Source organism: Leguminivora glycinivorella, chromosome 2 (assembly GCF_023078275.1).
Source record: "Leguminivora glycinivorella isolate SPB_JAAS2020 chromosome 2, LegGlyc_1.1, whole genome shotgun sequence".
Lineage (NCBI taxonomy): Eukaryota > Metazoa > Arthropoda > Insecta > Lepidoptera > Tortricidae > Leguminivora > Leguminivora glycinivorella.
The window spans coordinates 5,268,708-5,296,193 of NC_062972.1; the positions used below are offsets into that span (position 1 = coordinate 5,268,708).

General features: G+C 37.8%; 1 protein-coding gene across 1 annotated transcript in view; it reads right to left on the reverse strand.

Moving 5' to 3' along the window:
* Positions 1–4,742: 4,742 nt before the first annotated feature.
* The window catches only part of LOC125240098 (sex determination protein fruitless-like), a 71,462-nt gene continuing 48,718 nt past the window's right edge, over positions 4,743–27,486 (reverse strand). Inside the window, 5 exon segments of the mRNA XM_048147947.1 lie at positions 4,743–6,747; positions 9,784–9,817; positions 10,475–10,651; positions 11,916–12,115; positions 12,118–12,198. Of these exon segments, the coding sequence (XP_048003904.1) occupies positions 6,458–6,747; positions 9,784–9,817; positions 10,475–10,651; positions 11,916–12,115; positions 12,118–12,198 (782 nt within the window). The 3' untranslated portion in view covers positions 4,743–6,457.

Consider the following 27,486-nt stretch of genomic DNA (forward strand, 5'->3'; position numbering starts at 1 on the left):
AAACATGTTTATCAAATAAAAAATGCAGCTAATGAAACTAGATTCACAGTTGACTTAGAGAAGGGTAAATAATATTGTAAATGGATATAGAGTATGAGTTTTGGTAAATAGGATGCTTGTTTCTATATTATTATTTCACTTTAACTTAATAACTAAATTCAAAATATTGCTACGGCTATTAACGTTACAAGTCAATAATCACTTTTTGGCAAGTACTGCAATAATTTGCATAAAGAGCGGTGCAACCGCATTCAAAAATAACTACTAAAAGAGATCAAACAAATTGGTCTTCGCTGAAAATTACAACACGAAGCGAAAAATATCTGAAATGTGCTCCTCAGCGTGTATACAACTTACACAGTTTATTAATTTTACTTGCTGCCGGCAGCCGCGTAGTTGGGCCATTTTTTTTTTTCAAAGTTGTCACCCCACTTTTTTTGGATTTGGAAATTTATATGTGCTTTCCACTCAAGAATCGCGACCTCTTTCCATCCTAATAGGAGAAAAAAAGTGTCCCAATGTATTTTTCCCATTACGCTACCATTTTTTATACATTTTGTATGGCGGTAACGGAATGGAAGGTTTGAAAAATGTATGGAAATCTTGGGACATTTTTTTTCTCCTATCAGGATCTAAAGAGCTCGCGATTCTCACTATCAATCGCGTAAAAAATACTAATGTTACAAAAAAAGTGGAGTGGACAACTTTGAAAAAATGGCCCAGTTACTCTAGATGGTCTCGTTTCACTGCCATCGCTAAAGTTTATCATCATCAGTAAAAGATATTAACGATAACCTAGGCAGCTGTTACTGTTAGGTAATAAGTACACTGAGTATTCCAACTAGGATAGTTCCGTTTCACAAAAATACAAGACCAGAATCCTTGCGGCTGTACTCATAATGTAAATTCAATGTCTTCCGATAAGCTGCTAAATATTTTCATGACTTCGCAAATAATTTATACACAGCTAGCAGGCAAGCATGGTCGCGCGATAAATGATAAAACATCAGGCCGTCCCTAACGCACTATCTGTAAGTGTCATTCAATAGGTATTCATAAGGCTCTAATATAAAAACTATCCGTCATTATTATAATCATAAGCTGATACATGTCTGTAGTTTCACCTACGGTACCTAACACTACACTACATCTAAATACATGTTATAAATCGGTGAGTAGCGTTTCATATATGTATAAAATAAATACTAAATAGTCAGACAAGGCCTTAAAAACCCTTTATGTACATAAATTTGTGGTAATTTGTCTGCCTTGTATTATGTACTAAACTAAACTGTCATATATAAAATTTAGCCTTAGATTACGCTGAGCGTTTCTTTTATTTTTTACCTAGGTAATCTAGGTTAACGAAATTCAAGGCTATCTATGTATGTATTTATATGAAAGGTTGAAATAAATATACTAACATATTTATTATGTTTTCATATTTAATTTTTAGAATCCTGCACCAAACGGTTTCTATTTAACCTAGTGGTTGATCAGTACAGAACGCCAATGCCAATACGCGCTAAGTACGCCGTTTGTACCCTTGTTTTGTTTGTTAATACTGTATGCAAGAAAGTTTAAATAAATAAACAGTATTATCATCAAGATTGACTTAAATATATAAAATGACATTAATCGCATCTTAATAAGGCCTGATAAAGCAAAAATAATATACATACCTACAGCTCAGCTGAGTTTCAACTACAAAATAAAGAAAAAAATACAAAAATGATGAAACACGAAACGCTACACACTCGTCATAAATATTGGAGTTTTCCGTAACATCGTGGATCAGTCAACCCGCACTCTACGCTGCGGTTAATAAATAGAATTTTATAAAAAGCTTCAACAAGACGGCTACACTAGACTTACAGCTAAACATTTTGTATACATAATTTCTAAACCGTTAAGAGAATATTGCACATCGACGATATCAATGAGTATAATTATTATAGTCATTGTCGCGTCTTATATTATATAATTTAGCCGCTAAGGCAACCTTAAAGCGTTATTAGGGATCTTTTCCCGAAGTCTACTTTCAAAGCTTCATACAATATCGCAGCTAACTGCCCTCGAGAGTGTTGCGAGTTAGACTTCGAGAGAGCCCTACAGACTCAAATCGTGAAAAGACAAAACCTTGTGAGTTCAAAACTCCGATGAACCCTAACTCGCTACACTAGCCCAACATTCAAACTACACCTTAACCCTTTATAAGGCATACATACATGTCAGGAATTATATATAATTAATAATAATTCTGTCATGTAGAGTTCAAAATTAGGTGGGAAATATAATTCCCTATGCCTTATAAAGACTTAACTGCCGATTTTCAAAAACATGTTCAATCTACATACTTAGTTCTACGAAAATAAATAAATAAAATAAGTATAATACTATTAGACCCACTTGCACCAACCACTTAACTTAGGGTTAGTGGGCTGTCATCTGTCAAATTCCATATAAAACTGTCGCTTAACCCTCGGGTTAACCCTCCATTTTAGTTGGTGCAAGTGGACCTTAATAATATACCCTCTTTAAAGCTACTGTGTTTTGGAAGATAATCAATACAACTTGCTATCCAAATGCTTCCAAGCAATAAGGTACTAAGGATAACTTAAAACTAACAAAAGAAAATCATGACCTTTGGCATAGTTAACAATATAATAGTCCAAGCAAACAGGGCCGCCAGACGTTCCTCATTTCCTTATTTTCCCATGATAAAAATACCTAATGTAGTGTTAGTATGTATGATTAAATAATGTACGTAATTACGCATACCTGCTAGCCAGCTTGTCTTGGTAACCATTTTCCCAGTATTAGCTTTTTTTTTATTATTATAAATGGGCTTACTCTTGGCCACAGACTAGCCGAAGGCAAAGACGTGGCCTACGATGGAGTGAGCTCGCCCAGAAGATGCCTGTTCACTCTTGATTTGAAGGTTGCCGGGTTATATGAAGCCTAAAAATTTAAGAGATTTTGTAACATAAACCTAAATCTAGCATAATTATGGTACCGGAAATATGGCCGCCGCCGCTGGGCCAACCTAACAAGTATCTCAACATACATACTCGTACTGTAGGGTCCTAATCCTAACACTACTTTAAACACATACATTTTACAAATAATGTCTGGCGGCCCTGTCTTCTTGCTCTATTAACTATCAGTCCAAACGTATACCTACGTTTACAAACTCAACAATACAATATCTATATGAATACATTATACAAAGTATTTAGGTTAACCAGTGGTTTATTTAATGTAGAATCCAATCAAAATGAGTTATTGTTATGTAAGGTACAGCGGTGCAAATCTCGACTGGGGGGCAAATGTAACTGATCCATTTTTTCAATGTTTTACAATGTTTGCATTATTAAATAAAGTGTCCACCGGTTATATATGGTAGGCGTGTTCAGTGGATACATGTAGAACTCAACATCATAGTGTAATAATGGAAAAAATGGATCAGTTACAATAATTGTCCCCCAGTCGAGATTTGCCCCGTTGTACCTAACTTTTAAATGCTGTAGTTCCCCCTGTCTGTTGATACAATGCAGTATGATACATTAACATTAGCATCTTCCGTCAGGTACCTAAATCGCGTATTAATAGATGTTAGATTGATAGGAACCCAATAATAAAATTAAGTGACGTACATCGACAACATAAGTTTTCATATTACACTGCAAAGCATTACAGAAACGTTTAATTACATTGGACCATGTTCGCATGTACGACGCTCCAAGTGTGCGGTCACTGCCGGGAATCAAGAAGACCGCGCACCAGGAGGTCGCGCCAGGCCTAGAGCAACATGGCGGCCGGCGGCGGCGGCGGCGCTGGCGGCACCAGCGGCACCACCGGCACCGACACCGCGGCCGGTCGCGGCGCGTGCGCCACTATCTTGTACTTGCCCATCGGATCCACTTCGAACTTCCGAGACTCGTGCTTTGAAGGGTTATACGTCGGCGGATGGTTGTGTGATCCTCGGAAGTAGACTAGTCTCCCATCCCTTAGGCAAAGCGCAACCTGACAGCGTTCCGCTTTTTGGTAGGAACGGGCGCAGCGCCAGGTAACCCTGCGCGGGTGCGAACCGCCGTCTTCGTAGAATATGTGGCCCTCGGCGACCAGGTGAAGGCCGCCTCGCGCTGAACGAATGTAGAACCAACCTGAGCCAACGTACCATATTTTAAATAACGTTGACAAATACTTATCGCCACTACATCCGGCTATATTCATTTGGTATATGTTAGATTACCTCATGCAAAAAAAAGTCTGCGATTATTAATGAACTTTTTTATTGTAATAATCTCATTAATATATTTTTCTATTTACTTGAAAGATCTAAACGCAAGAGATTGTACCTCAAGAAGTCTGAGCACTACCGCTATTCCTGAATTATCCTTCACAATTGTACTGATAACCTTCCTAGAAAAGTATAACTCCTTTCATTAAAATCTAGATGGCCGAACTTCTAGATTAGAAAACAAAAAGCTATTGATTTAATCCATAGTCATTTGATTTTTATGTACAGTCTGTTGTTTTAATACATATTTACTGTTCTTATCCTATCCGTTCGAGGAATTTACCTAAACAAAATGAAGTTTATCTATAGGTACGATACGACCATCTTCTTTTTTTCAGGTACATTTATCTCCAACGTTATTTTCTTCGATTCTAGATGCTCCGTCTGTCTCATTTTATTTAAGTTATAATGAAACCAAGTAGGTAAATGAAACACAAAATGAGTTACATCAGCGCAATATAATCACTTCTTTGTACCTATACACAAGTCTCCAGCTACCAGTACACTACACAGCATAAACAATTCCCATCTGCCCACAAAAACAGTTGGGAAACCTGTAACGGCTGGAACCCCTAGCGCGCGAGTCCATACTTGAAGTCGCGCTTGATGTATGGGCTCGCGCGCGACAAGGCAAGTTGTGCTAAAGGGTCAGATGTTCTCACTACAGAACGCAACCCCGGCCCACAGTTTGCCCAACTCTTTCCGAGGTAAGACGATTCCCATCCACGACTGACGCTTAGAGCTACCGTTATTCAAAGTACTTTCTGAACTAAACCATAAAATAATATCTTATCACAATACACAAAATAATACTTCCAATATAATACTTCATAGGTTACAGTGAATCGTATACATCTTTATCACTTAACTAGAAAATAAATTCAGTGTAAAATATTATGTTAAACATGGTAAATTGTCATAATCCGGTTAACCTGCCGATACTGTAAAATACTTGCACCTACTTTGTCAAAAATAAAAAATAACGAAATCTGTAAAATAAGTACCTATTCACTTAAAAAATATAAAATGCTCAAAAAAATAACTACGAATAATAAAATCTCACTAAAAAAACCTACAACTAGAACGTATACGATGAGTATTATTATATAAGTCAAGTTCAATAAATGCAGATTCCTACTTTAACAAGTCGTTAGGCAGTCCTACTCGTGTATACAACGTATGATCCATAATCAAGTCTCTGACAAGCACAGCTCCTAATCCTGACTGCAATCGAAACCAACCAGTGTCAGCTGCCGACTACCGTGCCGGCGCGCTCCGGCGACCTTCGATTTACTTCGCAATATACGAGTAAAATCGTAATAAAAATAATGTATAAAAATACTTAGGATAATATATCATAAGAGAGCTATCACTTTGTACAATAACTACAACTAGGGCCGTTGTGTGCGGAAGATCAGAACTGAGACTCGAGAGCGCGTTCCATTTTTGCCTTTCATTACGTTTTCATCATGCTATGCTTTATGGGATAGCTTAAATTATAAATAATGAGATAAGAGAGAATACATTTTGTACTAATTTTATTTATATCAGCAGCCCATAGAAATGGAAGCTCTCCGCTCTAGAATTGTCTCAAGTTATTTGTTCACGACGGCCATTCTATTCTATAAAAGATTCGTATACTTTACACAGCGCAAAATATCAAATATTTAAATGCATTCAATTAAATATATAGGTAATACACATTTGATCTCTTTGGAGAATAATATCAAAGACGGTAATAGCGAATTAAAATTCGTATACATGATGTGACTAATCTACAATAAGAGTACATAGGTAATGTAATCGACCGCCGGCTCAAGGCACGAAAGCAACATTTCACCCATCCAAATATATTTTCACCGAAAATTCGCTGACTGACGGTGAAAACTGTGAATTGCCATCTAAAGCATCAATCGGTGCCTAGCCAACATTTTTATTAAAAGCCAACGGTCTTAGATAAATTGACTCGTCAATTTTACGTCACCTGCACGAAAAATTTTTGATCATCAACAAGTTCATCGCTTGCTCCCGCTATCAGGACAATCAATCGTCACGGGCCGATAATTGACGACGGCGACGAAAGGGACGTATTTAACCGCAGCGATACATTAGAGCGAACATAAAATCCGCTTGGATAAGAGGAGGAACTCTCGGTTAGAACATGGGCCTGAGCGGGGTTGCGCGGACGCCGCAGGTGTGCGCGCTGTTCATCTGCACGACGCGCAAGCCGAAGGTGTGCACGGCGGCGCGGCAGCGCGGGTTGCGGGAACACCGCCACCACACTTTTCCGCTGGCCGCGCGTCCGTTAAAGCAGAACCGATGTGCGCCCACCTCGATGGCCGGCTTGCCACGCTTGCTCAGGCAGTAGCGGAACTGCCCGGGGAAGCAAGGGAACGGGAACGGAAGCCCCAGCGTCGGCGTACTGGCCGTGCCCACTTCGTTGCCTGCAACTGAACACTCGCTTATTAACACCGGCGCTATAAGGAAAACGCGTTCCCAAACAACAGTAACTACAGGACCATGGGAAAAAAAATGAAACGAAAATCTGTAATGAAACTATTTAATACTTAGGTGCTAACTATATATAATTCCACAAAAATAGGATCCTTTAGACTAGAATTCTATTTCATATCATCAAGAATACTTCAAGACTACCTACTGTTAGGCTAGATCTAACTTTGAATAAAATATTCCAAGCAAATTGAAATTAACAAAGAAAATTAAATATCCTTATAGTAGAGCGGCGAGAGGGTCTCGGAAAAAGTTGATGTGACTGGAGAGTATACTGCTGACAAGTGGTATCGTTGTAATCGGTAGACTTTACTGAGTACGAAATAATGACTTGTCGCATTCTCAGACTGTGGGGGGGTTAACTATGACGTCACAAAGATCGCGGTCCCGGGTTTCAATTTTTTGCCAATTTGTCTAGAACCCCTTATCCAATTTTGAAAAATATATCTAGAAAGTACCCAAGACTTGAATATAATAGTATAACATTTTATCTGAGTATTAATTCGTTTTAATCCATAGGCAACCCTATCGCCGGACGCCGCGCACGTGCGGCTCGTTTCTTTGTAAGAATTTTGTAGGCATTTAAAAAGGCGGCATGTCGTGAACATCAAAGCAGTGGGCCTTCTGTACTTGTACTATTATATATTCTGTGGTGTCGATTGAAAGCGTATAACATGCTGATTAAGATTTCTTATATGTGAAAAGTATAGTTTTGTTAGTAATTTTTTAATTAACAATAATGCAAAAAATACTTTTTTTTACTCTCTTTTTTGATTTTTGTGACTCAAAAAGGCAATGAAAACGGCCACTTAGCTAAAAAATATGTTATATAAATCATTTAACTACATTATTAAGCTATCTGTTGCTTTTTAAATTTCTACGATCGGATAATAAATAAGCAAACTACAACCACATACCTGTAGGCGGGGAGTACCGCTTGACACGCGTTCCCATACATTCGGCGTCTACCAAATTACACCTCGCGCAAAATTCGTTTCAAGCAGATATACCTCTAATCTTATTCATTGTAACCTATCAATATTAGTATCATTTTAAAGTACAATTAAAGTACTTTAAGAAACAATGTCAATCATTTTATTAAAATCAATAATCGCCAGTCTGCGGTGGTTACAAAGGAAAAAAGTGGGTATGCAATTTGACTGGTTTCCTAGGTTTGATACCCTAGACGAGTTTAAAAGGGGAGGTAAAGGTGACATATGGGTTGTTTTCTGGCCTAAAAGCTACACAGAGGGTCAGGGGAGAAAAAACTAGGGTTTAAGTTTAGTTTTAAGTTAATTTTTCTTTTATTTGTTGATTTTATTGTGTTTAATTTTTTTTGTAATTTTATCAAGGATACATGTTGGTTTCTTTTGCTGAAAATTCCCTTTTTTATGAGAAATGTTATGAATTTCATGGCATTTTCCGATAGAGACTAAAATTAACTTTCAAATAAGGCCACATAGGCATACTTTTACTTATATAATATTAAGGGTAATAGCCCCGGCGAAGTAGTGCAAGCGGGACAGCAGTGTAGCAATCCATAGACCTGACTTCACTGGTTCCTCAGTGCCACACATAGTCTTACGAGGCGGCCTGCGTGCCCTGCTCTCTAATATGTGGGTCAATACTGCTTCAACGCAAACGATTGAGATGTTTGATTTTTTGACACTGAGTGTATTTGCAGGTGCTGCATGTACTTAACAAGTGTACCTCAACAATTATTTCATATTTCTAACGCATTATTAATAATAAATATGCTCTTAATGTTATCTTGACTTCTGTTGAATAATTATGTTTTGAGAAAAGTGGCTAAAAGTGGGGACTATAATTACTAAAACACTATGGGTAACTTCATTTTAGTGATTTAATGTGTATAACGACCGAAGCCCAATCGTTTTGATTTTACGATTACTGTTTAATACCTACTGGGTCAAAAAACCGCACCTCTAAGTCGTTTGAGTTCAAACTGTATTACTTGGTATTACCCTTAATATTATATAAGTAAAAGTATGACTATGTGGCCTCATTTGAAAGTTAATTTTAGTCTCTATCGAAAAATGCCAAGAAATTCATAACATTTCTCATAAAAAAGGGAATTTTCAGCAAAAGAGACCAACATGTATCCTTGATAAAATTACAAAAAAATTAAACACAATAAAATCAACAAATAAAAGAAAAAATAACTTAAAACTAAACTTAAACCCTAGTTTTTTCTCCCCTGACTCTCTGTGTAGCTTTTAGGCCAGAGAACAACCCATATGTCACCTTTACCTCCCCTTTTAAACTCGTCTAGGGTATCAAACCTAGGAAACCATTCAAATTGCATACCCACTTTTTTCCTTTGTAACCACCGCAGACTGGCGATTATTGATTTTAATAAAATGATTGACATTGTTTCTTAAAGTACTTTAATTGTACTTTAAAATGATACCAATATTGATAGGTTACGATAAATAAGATTAGAGGTATATCTCCTTGAAACGAATTTTGCGCGAGGTGTAATTTGGTAGACGCCGAATGTATGCGAACGCGTGTCAAGCGGTACTCCCCGCCTACAGGTATGTGGTTGTAGTTTGCTTATTTATTATCCGATCGTAGAAATTTAAAAAGCAACAGATAGCTTAATAATGTAGTTAAATGATTTATATAACATATTTTTTAGCTCAGTGGCCGTTTTCATTGCCTTTTTGAGTCACAAAAATCAAAAAAGAGAGTAAAAAAAAAAATATTTTTTGCATTATTGTTAATTAAAAAATTACTAACAAAACTATACTTTTCACATATAAGAAATCTTAATCAGCATGTTATACGCTTTCAATCGACACCTCATTTTTCAAAATTGAATAAGGGGTTCTAGACAAATTGGCAAAAAATTGAAACCCGGGACCGCGATCTTTGTGACGTCATAGTTAACCCCCCCACAGTCTGAGAATGCGACAAGTCATTATTTCGTACTCAGTGAAGTCTACCGATCACAACGATACCACTTGTCAGCAGTATACTCTCCAGTCACATCAACTTCAAAACTAGACGACTTTTTCCAATTCCGCCGCCTTACTATTAGTCTAAAAAAATATATAAATATATGCACACTATTTTTACTACCTAAACATGAATCAAAAAGTGTCCCTCTAAATATGATATTGCACACGAGAAAAAAAAAATCAACAATGACTTCCCTAAGTATATCTAAACCAACCATGCCAAGCATTTCGACGGCGTAAATTATGCAGTTTGATACATATTTGGCATAGGGCTGTGCCCCTCCAATAGCAAGCCACGCTTTTGGAACAAGGAACTAGTTAAAACCAACGTTTTATACCTTGCAATTTAGATCGTTATACATAAGTTTAATTTTGACTATGTAAATATCACAGCTCACAGCTCTTTCACAAATATCCAAGAACCAACAAACGACAAAAAAATTACTAAGTTTTCGCATCGAATGATCACTTCCATAATTTATTTTTAAAATTGTATAGGTTTTACCGCAACAGCAGTATGAGCCTGTTCTATTACGACCGCTTCAAAAAATCACAGTTAAGAAAAGAACCCATCAAAGATTGTATCAAGATGAGAGATCCGTCTAGCCCTGGGAATGTTAGGCTGCCTCGCTCTCCTCTTTTTGACGTTGTGCATATGCTGGAAGCCCATGGCGACGACCCTGTCGCATAGAGTGACGACGTAGCAGCGGCAGCCCGTGTCGGACTTGATGCAGAGCCAGGTGGCGCGGTCGCCGGCCGGGCGCCCGCAGCGCCGGAACCGCTGCCCGTCCACCACCACCACTGGGTTGCCGTGCCGGGACACACCCCATTCCACTGAAACCACACCCATACGCTACCTTTGTTTTTTTTTTTACTCTTTTAATGACATAATGACATCAACGTCGAAAGATACCATGATTAATTTAAGATGTAGATTATTTATATTTTGTACTTTTTAATAAATAATTATTTTGTAAAATCAACGAGGAGTTAAAACTAAAAGGTTAAAAATAAAAAAACAACGTTATTTAAAAATAATGTCATGATCTTACCAATATTAAATGACGCATTAAGATTAGTGTCTTAATTATTATTCTAAAAAAGTAGGAATCCTTCGAAAAAAATCCTTAATACTTACATACACTGAATAGAACAATCGGTTGTCTAATATCAAGTAACAGCGCGCATTTACCATCGTAGCTATGTCAAATGCTTAGTTTAGGTTTATTGTACAAGTTAGGTTGCCTCGCACTAACGGTAAGTGCTCTTGTTTTTGCTTCGCGCTAACCTTCCAGTTCGACTAACATACGAAGCTCTAGACCAAATTCAAAGAAACACATAAGCCAGTCAATTTTTATATTTGTATTACCTCTAGTAATTGACTCATTTCTTTTTTGACATATTAAATTTACATTTGTAAACACTACTTTTTAAACTGAGATGAATTAATTACTACGCAACTAAAAATAACAATAACTTAAAACTAAGCCACATGTTAAAGTTAAAAAGTAAATACCTACATAAAAGAGCTGTCTTAAAATTCGTAACCATTATGACACAATATTTTAAAGCCGTAAATTGTGGACACAAAAATGAGATTCTTTCTGTTTTTATTTTTGTGATTTCAGTATTAAAAATAAAGTAAGGTAATGGTATGAGAATAAAAAAAGCTTATGACAATGGTAAAAACCAACCTCGCCCACAAAAGTATTAAGTCTCATTAAAATACTGAAAACCAATGAAATACCATATATGTACGTACACACTTGCGTAAAGCAGTATACTGATAGTCCGATACAAAATAGATCATTTCAGCCAAAAAGCTGTCCTTTCTAGTTCGATCTCTACGAACCTTATGTACAATCAATTCGCTTCACCTTCAACAAAAATTCCACGAAACACTAAGCTAAAACTACGACGGAATGTATGTTTGAAAACAGAACAGTAATACGAATGTCGTCTTATCACAGCCACAAAAGTTGGAGTGGGTTTCCAGAAATCCTTACCTGCAAATATATGTCGGGATTGTTTGATTGTCAACTAGCGGGTGGTTTTGGTTTCGTACTAAATTCATCAAAAGTAAGGCAATGCTATATAACGGCTTTAGATGGCTCCACTTTAACTGCCTGATGCCAGGCACCTACTTGATTGCCGAATGGTTTCTCTATAGGCGATGGAGAGTCGAAATTTTCCGGAGTAAAGTTCGGCGTATGGTTGTGCCCGCCTTTGATCCTGACGAAACGGCCATCCATGGTAGTCTGGACCCTGCACAGGCAGCCCTTGGTGTCTTTGTCGCGGCACGCCCAGTTCAGCTTTCCCGGTATTGGTTGTTCACCCAGAACTTATTGTTCCGGAAGATCAGCACCGATTTACCCGCTCGTGAAGGCAAGAAAAACGCCTCTGAAAAACGTAAATATAAGTTAGAACCGATACATAAAATAAACTGATTATTAAAACAACGAACAAACGTCCTTCGACCTTTTGTAATTTAATTAATATTGCTGCATAAAAAATATCTTCATCTCAACTAATACGCCTTAATTAAGTATTAAGGTGTCCTTTGTTTTGAAGTCAAGGTAAATCTAAGACTGGGACATAAAACCATCTCATTGAATAAATAGCAATAGGACAGAACATTCCTTAACCAAAAAGTAATTTAATAAAACAATATTGACTATAACCATGCTGTATTTCTGTTATGTCTTTTTTATTTATAGTTATTATCATGCTCGTTGAAGTTTGTAAGTTGTTAAAACTTTCGTATGCTTCTGTTAAAAAAAATCATAGATACAGAAACCATAATAAATATTCGTGTAATTTGAAAACAAAAGTAGAAGATCTGCTACTAAATAAGGTACAACGGGGTAATTACGACTGGGGGGCAGTTTTCTACTGATCGAGTTTGTTCCACTATTTAACTTAAGCATTACCTATTTAATAATCCAAACATTGTTAAGCATGGAAAAAATCGAGTAGTTCAAAATTGCCCTCCATTCGTAATTGTCTCGCTATACCTTATACCAACTGTTAATGGAACAGCAATGTCAATAGTGGCGCATCTTGCACTGAACGGCACATGTATGAAACTTGACATCTACAACTGTATCATCTTTTTAGTAGTTTTCTGATAGAATTTGGGTTTGTCGTGATTGTGCTCATTGTTGTACTGGATGACCTCCCCCCTCTTGTTGGTGCGCGCGGTGGCGCGGCACTGCAGCATCTTGCGCCGCGAGCACACCCAGTACGTCGGCGGAGTCTCGATGAAAGAGAACCCTTCCAGAACTAGGTGTTTCTTGCCCCGCCCGGTCGGAATGTATGCTGCTGTGATTTTACCTACAAGTTAAGCATAGCTATTTACTTTACCTTAGCCATTTGACTCCTGAAATTATGCCGGAGAAAACTTAATTTTTATTAGAGTTTAGTTACCATAAAATGTAACAAGAATATTTTGTGTTTCGTATTATGGTTTTAATACTTCAAATTATTATAGGCACGCATTTAAATGAATAATGGCACATAATATGATAAGCTTCAAAAGCCACTCCTACCTAGACATATTCTAGGACTTAATATACTAATACATAAATTGAAAAATATTAATCTACCTGTTTCAAATCAATTAGGAAACCTCTACAAAAATTCATATTATCTCTATAATGCGTTATCTTATATGTAGGTTCTTAAAAAAATATATTTATTTAGATAATCTTGACTGTTGGATATAAGGTAGCCACTCAATTGTTCTAAAATTTTCAATGGACTATTGTCAAGTAAAATTAAGGTGACAGTTGGTAACTATAGCTACCAAAAGCAACTGAGTGGATAGCAAAGATCTAAAGATAAGTTAATTCTAATAAATGCATAGGTAGGGGGAGTCCATGAGACTTGACTGTTTATTAGCATAAGTACATTTGTGTCGATATCGTTAGATGACATAGGAATGTTTCAATTTATCAAATAATTTAATATTGGTATAGTTCACTCGGACTCCTCCGGTTTCGCATGATATTTTATACCAATTCTTATGTAGGATATCACAGACAGGATATCACTATTACAGACATAAATCTTCAAAAGTAAGGATAGGTCTAGAAGAAAGTAAGGATAGAACATTCTCTTCTCGTTTGGTGTGCCTTGGTGGAATGCTACAACTCAGTTGACGAATGCGCTTTATGTTGGGTTAGACTTAGGGCCAGTTGCATCAACCACGTTTGACAGACACATCATCGTCACGCAGCAGACGTCTATGGAATTTCCCATACAATAAAATTTAACGAACGCTTTAACGATGACAGACTGTTTGATGCAACCGGCCCTTAGACTGCACGCTTGGCTCGCAATCGTGCATACTGGACAGCGGTCTCCGTGACACCGGTGCTGGATTCCTTCCTTGTGCAAAATATCAAGTCAATCATCTAAAGTTATACTTCGTAAACCTCATCGCAATCATGGTTGTGTTTATCGTAGAGCATCACAACATCGTTCTGTATAGTATATATGTTCGCAGGACAAGTCCCCGACGTGTGTGTGCACTTCCACCGAGTGCGCCCGTTGGATAATTCCCTATCTTTAGCAAAACAGAACTTCCCAGAATAGATGACCGGGTCTTGACGCTGCGAGGTTCTGCCGAAGCGGAATTGCAGGCCTGGGGAATTGTTCTCTGTTTCTGGTTTCTTCTCACTCGGTTTGTTCTCAGCCGGTTTGTCTTCTTGATTGTTCTCTGTCTTTCGACGACGGCGACGTCGCCCTGGGAATCATAACATTACAAAGAAGAGCTATAACATACACGATTGCGTCAAAAAACAATTATATATGTGGTTTTTAAGCAAATATATAATTATAGGTGTCAATACATATATCGCTACTGTCATAAAGTAACAATTAGAAATCATCTTTATCGACAACTGATTTTAAAAGAAATATCATTGGCAGTCCAAGTTGCAATCGAAAAAGACCCCGACTCGTACTCGTCGTAACGCCGTTACCAGTTACGGAGATAGGCAAACGTATTTTAGATCAGGATGATAGCTCACCTTGCTTGGTAAATAACCAGAATATCTGCCGCCGTCAGTAGGTCGCCGGTTTACAAAAATAAAACGAATCATTCAATTTAACATTAACTTTAATTAAACGATAGAGTATAATACTCGTGATATATTGTAACGATGTCTTTTGAATTTATATAAAAGTTATCAAAATTTCATTTTCTTTTTATATATTTTATATGTAAATTTATAAAGCCCAGGAATAAATTTATAAAGGAATGTTTCAGTACATCAATTATTATTATAATTGACAATGGACCCATTGTTAACAATAAAGGCACTTTTACTTAACCATACATCAATACATCTACTTAATACCGACATGGAATAAATACACTCTTAAAAATACGATAAGTACACAATAAACGTCAGTAAAATGATTTTTACTAAAGATTCCGTGTGTGTGTGGATTGAGTGAGCACCTTCCGAAAATAAAAAAAAATATGCTGATCATTTAGTAAAAGTTCTAAAACAATTGTAAAACAAATCTCTGAATTTGTAAAAAGATAAATCAAAAGATACAGCCATTAACATGTGCTCACTCAGTTCTCACAAACTACCAACGAAAACAGTGAATATATTCATTTAAAATATAATATTTATATACTAACATTTAGTAAAAAATAGGCCAACCTACCTCTATAAATATTAGATCACCTAGTGACGTATTAAATTTTTTACAAATAGTTTCTTATGCTCACTCAATCCACACACTTTTGAAAAGCCGAATTTTGATGAAAAACATAAGATTTAGACCGCTATTATATGTGTATAGTTTAGTAAAAGTGAAATGGGAATTTGTAAAATACAAAACGAACCACTAACGTGTCAGGTTTTTTTATAATAAATTTTTGTAAGTGCTCACTCAGTCCACACGTTTTGAGAAAGTTAAAAATGTAAATATCTTACGATTTGTAGCACCTAAGACACTCGAAAGTACTTCAACATTTAGTAAAAATTTTTACTAAATATCCACCATCTAATATTTTATATTCGTTGTCTGGTTTTAAAGATATTCAGACATAACTTTTCTCATACAAATGTATCAAGTAGGGTGACCACACTATGTCGGCTCCTGATTTTCCCCACCTTACCATTGTCATATTGAGATTGGGGAGTTTCGTTCAATTTTGATAATAGTTCACCGGATTTGTAAGTGGGAGCGAGAAAAGAATAACTATTTCTCGCTCCCACTTACAAATCCGGTACGCTCATCTGTTAGCGCGATTAGATTACCAGGTTCTGGTTTCTTACTAGTGAAGTATTATATTCTTTGTTTCTTACCAATTATCATTCATGTCCTTTTTAATGCATGCATGTCGATATGGTTATTATCCTGACGTCCATAAAAATTACACAATACACATCATCACTAGGCCAAGAACATAACCTAAAAACAGTTTGCAGATGGATAATTAATATGGTATTAGTTTAATATTATCAAAATTGAACGAACGAAACTCCCCAATCTCAATATGACAATGGGAAGGTGGGGAAAATCAGGAGCCGACATAGTGTAGTCACCCTACTTGATACATTTGTATGAGAAAAGTTATGTCTGAATATCTTTAAAACCAGACAACGAATATAAAATATTAGATGGTGGATATTTAGTAAAAATTTTTACTAAATGTTGAAGTACTTTCGAGTGTCTTAGGTGCTACAAATCGTAAGATATTTACATTTTTAACTTTCTCAAAACGTGTGGACTGAGTGAGCACTTACAAAAATTTATTATAAAAAAACCTGACACGTTAGTGGTTCGTTTTGTATTTTACAAATTCCCATTTCACTTTTACTAAACTATACATATATAATAGCGGTCTAAATCTTATGTTTTTCATCAAAATTCGGCTTTTCAAAAGTGTGTGGATTGAGTGAGCATAAGAAACTATTTGTAAAAAATTTTATACGTCACTAGGTAATCTAATATTTATAGAGGTAGGTTGGCCTATTTTTTACTAAATGTTAGTATATAAATATTATATGTTAAATGAATATATTCACTGTTTTCGTTGGTAGTTTGTGAGAACTGAGTGAGCACATGTTAATGGCTGTATCTTTTGATTTATCTTTTTACAAATTCAGAGATTCGTTTTACAATTGTTTTAGAACTTTTACTAAATGATCAGCATATTTTTTTTTATTTTCGGAAGGTGCTCACTCAATCCACACACACACAAAGATTCCTCATCTTTATTTTTTTTCTAAAGATATGAGATACGTACTTACGTAGACGGATTGGCCTTAAAACCTCGCAATTTCAAAAGATATGTCGGTAATTTTAATGCATTATTCGTCATGTTTCGCATGCAGCGGAATGAAATTATAGATAATTAAAATATACTAATTATTCTCGTAAGTTTATAGTGCGTATTTATAAATTATGAAGTTAAAGGTCACGTAAGTACCTATTCTATCAACTATGATTGTAGGCATCCTATCGCTTTTACTCTGTAACATATAACCAGAGGAAATCTTTATTTTACATATGCATTTACAGTCGAAGTTGCAAAGTACAATAGGTAACGTACAGTGGGCAAATGCCGACTGGGGGCGCAGTTGTAAGTGTTCCATTTTTTCCATTATGGATCAGTTGCATTTGTCCCCCAGTCGAAATTGTCCCGCTGTACTTTACCTAGTATTGCTTTAAATCACCGATTGTAAATTGTGTATTAAGTTTTCATAAACTACTACAACAATATTTTCTGATTACGACACACGTGGAACAGTTACCTATTTCGATCACAGAATAGTTATAATATGTGACTGGTGCATAATGAGAGCCATCAGAAAGGGTGTAGTTTTATAAAACGAGCCAAAGGAGAGTTCCATATTATAAGATAACACCTTTTGTGGTGTTTTAATACAGGCCATTTGCTTATCACTCCTAAACATATTATAGAGAACATATGATATGGATATATATACATAAATAACTATTAGGATACATATTATTCAATTAAGTTTAAATACAAAATTGTTAATTGCTCTGGTGTTTGGACTAAGATTATGATGATTAATATTGTCTTCGGTTACCGCGATAGTTACTCATGAAATAAAACTATGGAAACGGATTAAATCGCGTATAATGAATTTAAAATACATCCCGACGTTTCGAACTCTTTACAGCGCTTTCTCTTGAGCTTTCTCTTTAAATCTATATTATATGGTCATGGTTTGGTAATATTTCTTGTATGTGGGTAGCTTTTGCACATTGTAATTTTTCCTCAGTCACCCGTTGACCACGAACGCTGTAAAGAGTTCGAAACGTCGGGATGTATTTTAAATTCATTATACGCGATTTAATCCGTTTCCATATTATGATGATTGTTTATTGTAATTATTGTTGATAGTTAAAAAGTGCTTACTGTTAGCCTATTCTGAATAAAGAATTTACTGAATTGAATTAATATTTAGTATGTTTGATATATGTAAAAATATTGCACACAATAGTGTTCTAATTTATAATCAACCGTTTTTAATTTCGTACGTTGCTTAGGACACGAAGCTTGAAAACTGAACACGATTGTAGGTATATTAGTTGCCTGATAGCCATCGTTTGTAATGTTGCATGAGATCGGGTCTTCTTTAAACAATTCCGTAAGTTAGAATTGAGGTACCAAGTTCAATTTTCGAATTGATTTCTGTAGTCTTCAAATTTTCAAAATAACTACATTTTCATTATCCATGGAATCTTAACACGCAGATTACAATCGGCGAGTATAAAAAAAATCTTAGGAATTATTGATTGAGCGTTTCATGTCTACTGCTAACTTCTCGCCCTGGGCAAATGCATTACACAAGTAAACACATACCTAATTATCGTTGGAAGATTTATTGTAGACAAATTTACCTACAAGTTAAAAGCAATATCGAGAATGTCTTTCCCAACCTGACATCAGAATACTCGAGACACAAAATTAACCTTAATAATCTATAGGTACCTACATAATATTAATGTAAGGCACATCGTCATTGGCGAAATTAAATCGCCATTCTACGAGTATCACAATAGTCTAAACTATGAACTAGCGTTTATTTGTCTACATTGCTTCTCTCATAAGAACTATAATTATCTAAGTATAACAGTAACCTAGTAATATTGTCTTCTGTAAAGCATAGACCTTACCCTCACCGGCCTGACTGAACCGACCAATGTTATACGACAACACTGCGAATTACGGTCACTTGTCTTACAACGCGCAAAACTCTTATTGACGTATCGTATTAAATTAGGCAGGAGCAGGAATTTGCCTTCAATAACGTTAACTAGTCCAATATCATACGCCCGCCGTGTGCTGCAACGATCGGAATCAAAAGAGCGGAAAGCGAGAATATTGTGTATAGTGACGTGGACGTAGAAGAAAGAAGTTATTGATTGAGCGAGGCGTCCATGACGGGCAACGCGTCTAGAGTGACGCCGATGGGCGTGTGCAGCGGCGCGTCCAGCTGCTTGCGCGCAGCGCGGCGCGCGGGCGCGTGCGCGTGCGCGGGCGCGCCGAGCGCGCGCGGCGGGTGGTTGTGCATGCCCTTCACCGCCACCACACTCGACCCCAGCATGTGGATCCGCGCCTTACAGTTCGTCTTCTTTGATGTGCACCGCCAGATCACCTTGTCCCGTAACTTCGACTCCTCGCAGAACGGAAATGTATTTACCATCATGATTATCTTCCCTCGCCGTGATTTTAGAAATTTAATTCCTGCGGAGAAACATACCACGGTCAACATATATATTTAATATTTAGATGGTACAAAACTCCTCCACCCAATATAGTATTATTATACCTATATAAAAGAAGGATGAGGTGAAGGTAAATAAAAGACGGATTTTTTTATGTAGGTACCTACTTCATTCACAGGGGGTTTAAAAGTTAAAGAGATTAAATAAAACTAACGGTTATTGATAAGTACAATGTAATATGATTCCACAAAATACCCCGTACACGAACAAAAATCTTATCATTAAAATGGTAGGTATGAAATTACACTATTAATAATTATTGTAGATTTACGAGTAGTTAACAGTAAAATGAGGTAGATAAATTGTGAGGTAAAAGGTAGAGTCCCACCCGTTAGTTCGGCCACCAGCAGGCTAGTGTTTGTCGCGCTTACGAGGACGCCATCGTCTCGTCTGCGTCTCACCGAGCGACATAGGCAAATACTATATTTGTGGAGAGCGAGGAATGGTTCCAGCGTGGACTCGTCCGTTCGTGAACGCTAGCGTGCCGGCGGGGCCGCAAGCGGAGCGGGCGCGACAAGAACACGACATCATACACTTACAAGATTCATAAATTATTTAACAACATGAGCAATTCAACACACTTACCGCAATCTCCGATCAGACCAAAACTTATTCAGAAAAATTACATTACCTACATCGATTCACAAATATAATGTTAAATGTTAATATGTATGTAAGTGGGGAAAAAGTGAACGTTAGTAATTAATTTCACATTATAAATAGTACACCTAGCTAAAACATATGTGGCGAAGACGATTATTAAAAAACGAATAACATTCACATATACTGATTAAATAAGTGCTTATTGTAAACTCTGGTATAAGTATGTAGGTTTTTATATATTTGATCTGATTTCGAATACATACAATTATTTTAGTGAAAGTGCTAACTAAAGTTCATATTATTTAAATAATTGACGAATATTAGGTGATCAAAAAGAGTAGAGACGTATACCTAATGTTAAACTTTAAATTAACCTTAATTAGCATCTAGATCTAAATCTATTTATTATAAACTGTCACCGCGGCTTGATTAGATGACAAACGTTTCACCTAAAGTATTTGGTCTAGTTTATTATTATGTTTACCAATGGTCTCAGGCATCGACCACTCCCAGGTATATATTTTGCAATAAAATCAAATTAAAATACACTAGCTTAGTAGCTTATGCTTAAACTCCACAGTCCCAATTAAGTTTACATCAGATTAAAAAGCCCTGTATGAGTATTATTTTCCATCATTGATCGCAATTCTTCAAACCTGAGTGAAAACTTAATTGAAGCTGGTAAATAAAATGTGTATAAATAAATCATTAGAGCCGTGTAATCGTAATTCGTAAAACAAAGTAAGTAATCAAGTAAATGTCGAGTTGTTTAAAAGAAATGACGAGAGTGGTCCGCACTTGGCTATATGCAGGTACACAGAAGTAGAGTGGACGGCCAACTCCACGGGGCGGGAGTGGGCAGAAATAAGATTCAGGTGCAACGGCACTATCCATTTGTATTAGTGATTCGCGTCAAAAGAAAAAGGACAATGATAATTTAAGAAATTAAATTATCACTGCATTACAAGAATATAACAGACACAATTCAGTTCAGAATCATAGCGCTAATAGGTGAATTCGGGAAAATACAAGCACTCTAGTATGATGTCGGAGAGTTGAATGAGAAGAGGTTCGCGTCGCGTCACCTGAAGCCTATCACCCTGCCTCCGCCACATGTTTACAACCGTCCTTTAAGTCACCTTACTTTCTAGATAATTTATTCACAAGTCAAGACCCTATAATGACTAAGTTTTCTAAATAACAATAGAAAATAGTAAAAATTTGTACTTGAATCGAAGACGTAGACATAAAAGTGGCCATATTCCTATTGATTAATAACTCGACGTGTAACAAATTATTTCTTTAAAAACAATCAATAAAATATATTTAGACAACAGTTACAAAAAGAGTCTATTTATATTATAAATCGTTAAAAGGTAACGATCGCGTAGGTACAAGTTAAAACTAAGTAAAGAGGTATTTGAGTTTCAATAATAGGTAAATGAAAGGCGCGCCGGACCCTGCGCGGCGGCCCGAAGCCCCGTCCCGGCGCGCCCGCTAGCCTAGCTTACCCTAGCCTACGCTAAACACCTTACTCGAGTAAAGCTTCTGAGTATTCAATCATGTATATAAAAATTGTATAATTAAACTAATATACTGTATAACCCGTATAAAAAAGTGAAGAGGTAGTTGATTGAGCTTAAGTACTTAAAATCGATCCATATAAGAGCACAATTGCATCGACTAACTCAGTGTCGAGGAGCGCAAGCGCGCGAACGAACATCATCTCCCCGGGCGTCTGCGCCGGACGCCCGGACAATATTCATTGAGGCGGACGTCTAATTCTCTAATTAGCAATAGCTTTTATTCTTATAAAAGTACCAAATTGTAAAGTATAAACTCTCAAAATAAATTAAGTATCTTAAGTACATTCAGTCCGGGGACACATAATGGGGTGTCCCAGAAGTAAAGAGACAAATTTATTTTCAAGTTTTTTAATATAAAGTAAACATCAAAGGTAATAATTTTGGTTGAAAATAATAACAAAAGTAATAAAATTATTATGTTTATATTAAATTTGCGTTGGCAACACCTTTGTAAACAATTTTTCTTAAATTTTCTGAGGCGCGCCGCATTACGGCTGTTCCTGATTTTTCAGCCTCTTTTTTGGACAATTTGGTCCATATTTGCTTGAAAGCTTTTATGGATTTAGGTTTCTCTGGTCGTTTCTTGTACTCCCTTTTGCACAGGGACCAAAACATTTCGATAAGCCACATCTTTACGACTAGTACAATGGAAATACTGCTTTCCAGGAACATCGTTGGGATCCACCGGAACATAAGTTTCATCGTCAATAACGAGTACTTTGCTTAGCTGACTGTTGTAAACTCTTCGGCGCCCTCGTTTTGCACGTTGCTCTTGGTCCTTTATGTATTTAGGAGCTGATTGTTTTACATATGCTTTCAAACCTAGATCATTCTTCTTTATTCTGGCGACAGACGACTTAGGTATTTTAAATTTATCAGCTGCCACTCTGACGGACGTCGAAGGAGTCTTATCAAAAATCGATTTAACCCGATTTATATTACGAGGTACCGCCACTGTCCTATTTCTTCCCGGAATCTTCTTAAAACTAGTCTCACCCGTTTGTTCGTAACGTCTTATAATTCTATATATACTAGTTCGCCTAGCACCTTCTTGAAGAAAGTGGTTTACTGTATCCTTTTTATTATAAGATTCGTAAAATAGAATAACTCTGTTAGCAAATACTTCATATTCTTGACGCTTCATTTTGAAAAAATATTCCGTAATAATTAAATTCCCGCTTTAAATGACAGATAACAAAACCATAGACGTCATGACACCTAAACTTTTTTTCTTTCTTATAAAATTTTCGGCCAGTAAGATTTTTAAAAATGTCTCTTTACTTCTGGGACACCCTTTATTGCTTTCATCCGAACCTCGCACGTGTCTCAGTCGCCGACGCGTCGCCGACGGCCGCGGCCGCCAGCCTGACCTCGCACCTTGCCGACTCCTACTCTACCAGTGTACATTCCTAATCCTGATGCTGTTTGACGACTATCCTGACTGCTGACCAGCTTGCTAACCTGATACGTCCCTTCCTCGTCTTGCGCTACAACGCGTTTCCGTTTCCTTGACGATGATGCTCGGATCGATTGAGCCAACATTAAACGAAACGCTAAAAATGGCCATATCCTGACAAAAACCTACGTATTTAGCTTCACATCCATACGAGCTGACACTTAACATTCAGAGTTCTTACACATTTAACACCCCTTAGCCTTTCTAAACGATTCGATAAATAGCCCACACCTATCTTAATGATCTCGAAGATATCTTAACCTACACGTCACGACGATGACCTTTCACTGGTTCCATCAGGTATAATCCACTGGTCGCAACTTCGAAACACTTACGTAACTTACCATATACCGTGACCTAAATGACGCTTCACATACATCCATATTACCAACATTAAGTAACCTGACAATAGCCACCGCTCAAATCTGCAAACGACACCTTATCCCCCTTATATATAATCACTAGTCTAAATAAATTATGCTATTTCGTGTGCCAATAGGCTGTCAGAAAATTTTCGAAAGTTCGATAGATTTAGTTTCATGAACAGCGCCTTAAATATAAGCCGGCGTAGCAATCGGCGGTACCATGAGAAAAAATAACTCTCTTTTTGAATCATAAAATCGTACACGACTACGTTTCGTTCAATAACTTAAAGATTTTTAGTCAAGTCATGTTTCATCCACGAGCGAGCATCGAATTTCAGCGAAAAAGTCGTGTACGATTTTGTAGGTTTCGCCTAGTCCTCCTCATTGCAAGGGGTATCGACCAACAGCGGCTTGGCGGCCGCGTTATGCTGCGGAGGCGCCGATAGCGCTAGCGAGTTAGGGGAGGCCTGCGGCGGGCCGCCAGGGGCCGCATTGGCGGCGGCGTTGGCGTTGGCGGAGGCCGTGGCGGTGGCGTGCGCGGTGGCCGCGTACAGGGCCAGCGCGTGCTGCAGCTGCAGCAGCTGGTGGTGCGGGTCGATGGGCGCGGGCGCGCGGTGGCCGCTCTGGTGCGGCGTGCGCACCACGTAGCGGCCGTCGGCGAAGCGGCGCACGTTGGGCGGCGCGTGGTTGTGCGAGTAGCGGGAGCGCACGATGCGCTCGTGGCCCTCGGGGCCCTCGGTGTTCACGTCGGCCAGGCAGCGCGAGGTGAGCCGCGACGAGCAGTACCATTGCTTGCGCCCGTGCGCCAAGTTGTTCTTCAGCCGGAACGTGTACCCGCGGTGCAGCAGCAGCCGCCCCTTGCCCGCACGGATGAATTTTGCTAAAAATATTCATACATTAGTATTGCCGCGAATCTACCAAATCTATTGACTAAACCAGAGTAGTATTATCATGCACAAAGGTCAAACGATCACAACCATCGTTAGGCCTTACATACTTCGAAGTGAGAGTGAACTAATAATTATAAAATACGGTAGGTAAATAATTATGAACAATACAATTAATTGATATAGTATACTTTAATATTTTTATCATTTCAATTCATTCAATAAAACGCATTGAGATTTGGCCTATTTATTTCACTTGCACAAATAACACGTACACTCGGTTTCAACATTAGATAGTTTTACTAATAAAATAATTAAGGAGAATTTTTTATTCTCTTTGAGACGATAATACTAAATGAGCAATAAATATTTGGCACACACGTAAATCATACAAAATAGGAGTATGTCACTCTACAATAACACGGCTTTAGGAGAAGGGAAGACAAGTATAAAATTTGCAAAGACCCGTTGTAATTTTTTTATGAATAAGTTAAAAAAAATATTATTGACACAAAATTGAGAATGCAAAAAAACGGAAGACTAATTTCAATGAACACTACCTATACCTATGCTTATGTTATCAACCGCCTACTTACTTAATACTGCCATTACCGATTTGTACCGATTTAATCTTAAAACAAATAGGTTGTTTGGTACTTAACTAACATCATAGGGACCGTCCACACTCAAGAGACGCATGTCCGCCGACGCGGAGCCACGCCGCCTGAATGTAATTTAAAAAACGTCTCCTCAGTACATTTTATATAGGAAGGACGTAAGATGCGCCCCCAGGTGGCGCGGCGCGCGCCAAGCGACGTCCCTTGCGCGTCCTTCCTACACAAAATATACTGAGGAGACGTTTTTTAAATTACATTCAGGCGGCGTGGCGCTGACGTCTGTTCCGCGTCGGCGGACATGCGTCTCTTGAGTGTGGACGGTCCCATACATAACAATGCAAAATTAGCTACTTGGCACATATTTTACATTAGAAAATTGAGATCATTCACCAGTGAGCCTTGCTAAACCTACTTTTTTTCCATAATTAATAAATAAATAAGTAAATACTTTTTGTATAGTGACTAGGTTAACAATGTAGGTTCCAAATCATTATAGGGTCTATTTGGCACCGAATGCAGGATTATCTAATATTGGTTTGTTTATAGGTACCTATACTTATTCATTGGTAGATGAGCCACTGTTTCCGGCATCGCCACGTAGGAAACGGATATCGTATAAATTATGTTATAAAAATATAGAGCTTTTACTTTGTGAGTTTTGTGACTTCATTTTGAAACCAGTTTTATAACCCTTTTGCTATTACAACTAATAACATGAGGGCATTCTCAATTTGACAAACCATTCCTACTCACTTTTGGGGAAATGAATAAAATAGCTTCATCTTTATTCTCTAAAATATGAAGTACCTATTATAGTATAAAATAAAGAGAAGAACATGAAGATCCACAAAATTAGATACTTAGTAAAGTAAAAATCGCTCGACAACAAGATCACTGTCAGTATAGGGTAAAAAATATTTTTTCTAGTATTTGACAACCCAAGCGTTTGGGTCGAAATTGTCAAAGTCCAAACGAGGCGGGCGCGGCAAGAGCAGCGGCACCGGCGGCTCGGGCTGCTTGGCGAGGCGGCGGGCCGAGCGCGCCGCGTGGTTGTGCTCGCCCACCAGCTTGTGCAGGGTGCCCTTCTGCGTGTACGCCTTGCAGCCGCAGCCGCCCATGGTGCAGCGCCAGCGCACCACGCCCGAGCGCATCGTGTGCGCCGCGTAGAAGCTGCGCCCGCGCACCCACAGCCGCGGCCGCCCGCCCGGCCCCACGCACAGGCGCACGTACTTCTCTACACACACAAAACATACCCTTACGTATTGCTTCACCGTCCGTATCCGTATCCAACACATGCAATGCACCCCATTTTGCCAGTAAATTGCAAGGAGAAAAGGCGAACTATTAGCATCAATGAGGTTTTCCTTGCAAGCTCAATTCTTTTTCTCCTACGTTCCACCCAAAGCAACATGCAAAAGTTAACAGTTACGTTAAATAAAAGCGTTGTAATGGGATATGAGGTTATTTTTTAAACATTGAACACAAAAACGATGTATTTACACTAGCACGCCAGAATTACAACCATATAACCGGCCGGTACATTGACCCCTATTTAAAAAACTTGCTTAGTAATTTTACTCTAGCTACATTTATTGCTTTCAGTCCGTCTGTACGTTACCCATAGATCACCTCAAACCCATCAAATCCTTACATAATTGTGCTTAGTAATGATATTGCTACAAGTGTCAAATAAAAATTTAGATATATTACTTATGTTAGTGACCGGCCACACCAGGCAGGCAATTATGGTCGCGCGATAAGTGATAAAATAGCAGGCCGTCCCTATCGGACTATTTGTAAGTGCGATAGGGACGGCCTGATATTTTATCGTCTATCGCGCGACCATGCTTCCCGTGCAGAGCGTCGCGTGTCTCGGGGCGCGCAACGGGCGTCCGCGCCACGCCGCTTCGGTGTAATTCAAAAAACGTCTCCTCAGTACATTTTGTATAGGAAAGACGTAAGACGCGCCCCAGGTGGCGTGGCGGCGGCGGGGCGCGCGCCGCGCCGCTTTGCGGCGCGCCTTACGTCCTTCCTATACAAAATGTACTGAGGAGACGCTTTTTGAATTACACTCAGGTGGCGTGGCGCGGACGCCCTTTGCGCGCCCCGAGACAGGCAACAGTCTGATGTGGCCGGTCCCTTACTAAAGTATAGAGTAAGCCCATTTATAAATAAATAATGTCCCAATTAAATAATGACTAGACGTATAATAGATAAACAGCTTATTATTGCGTATTAAGCTCTTTAACTTGGAATTATTAAATAATCAAATTGAGTGCTATCCTTATTAATTATTATTGCTAGCTGACTAGAAACTGAAATTCTCACACGTATCTATTCTAAAAGAACTATAAAATATAAATATTTACATACAACGAGATCTAG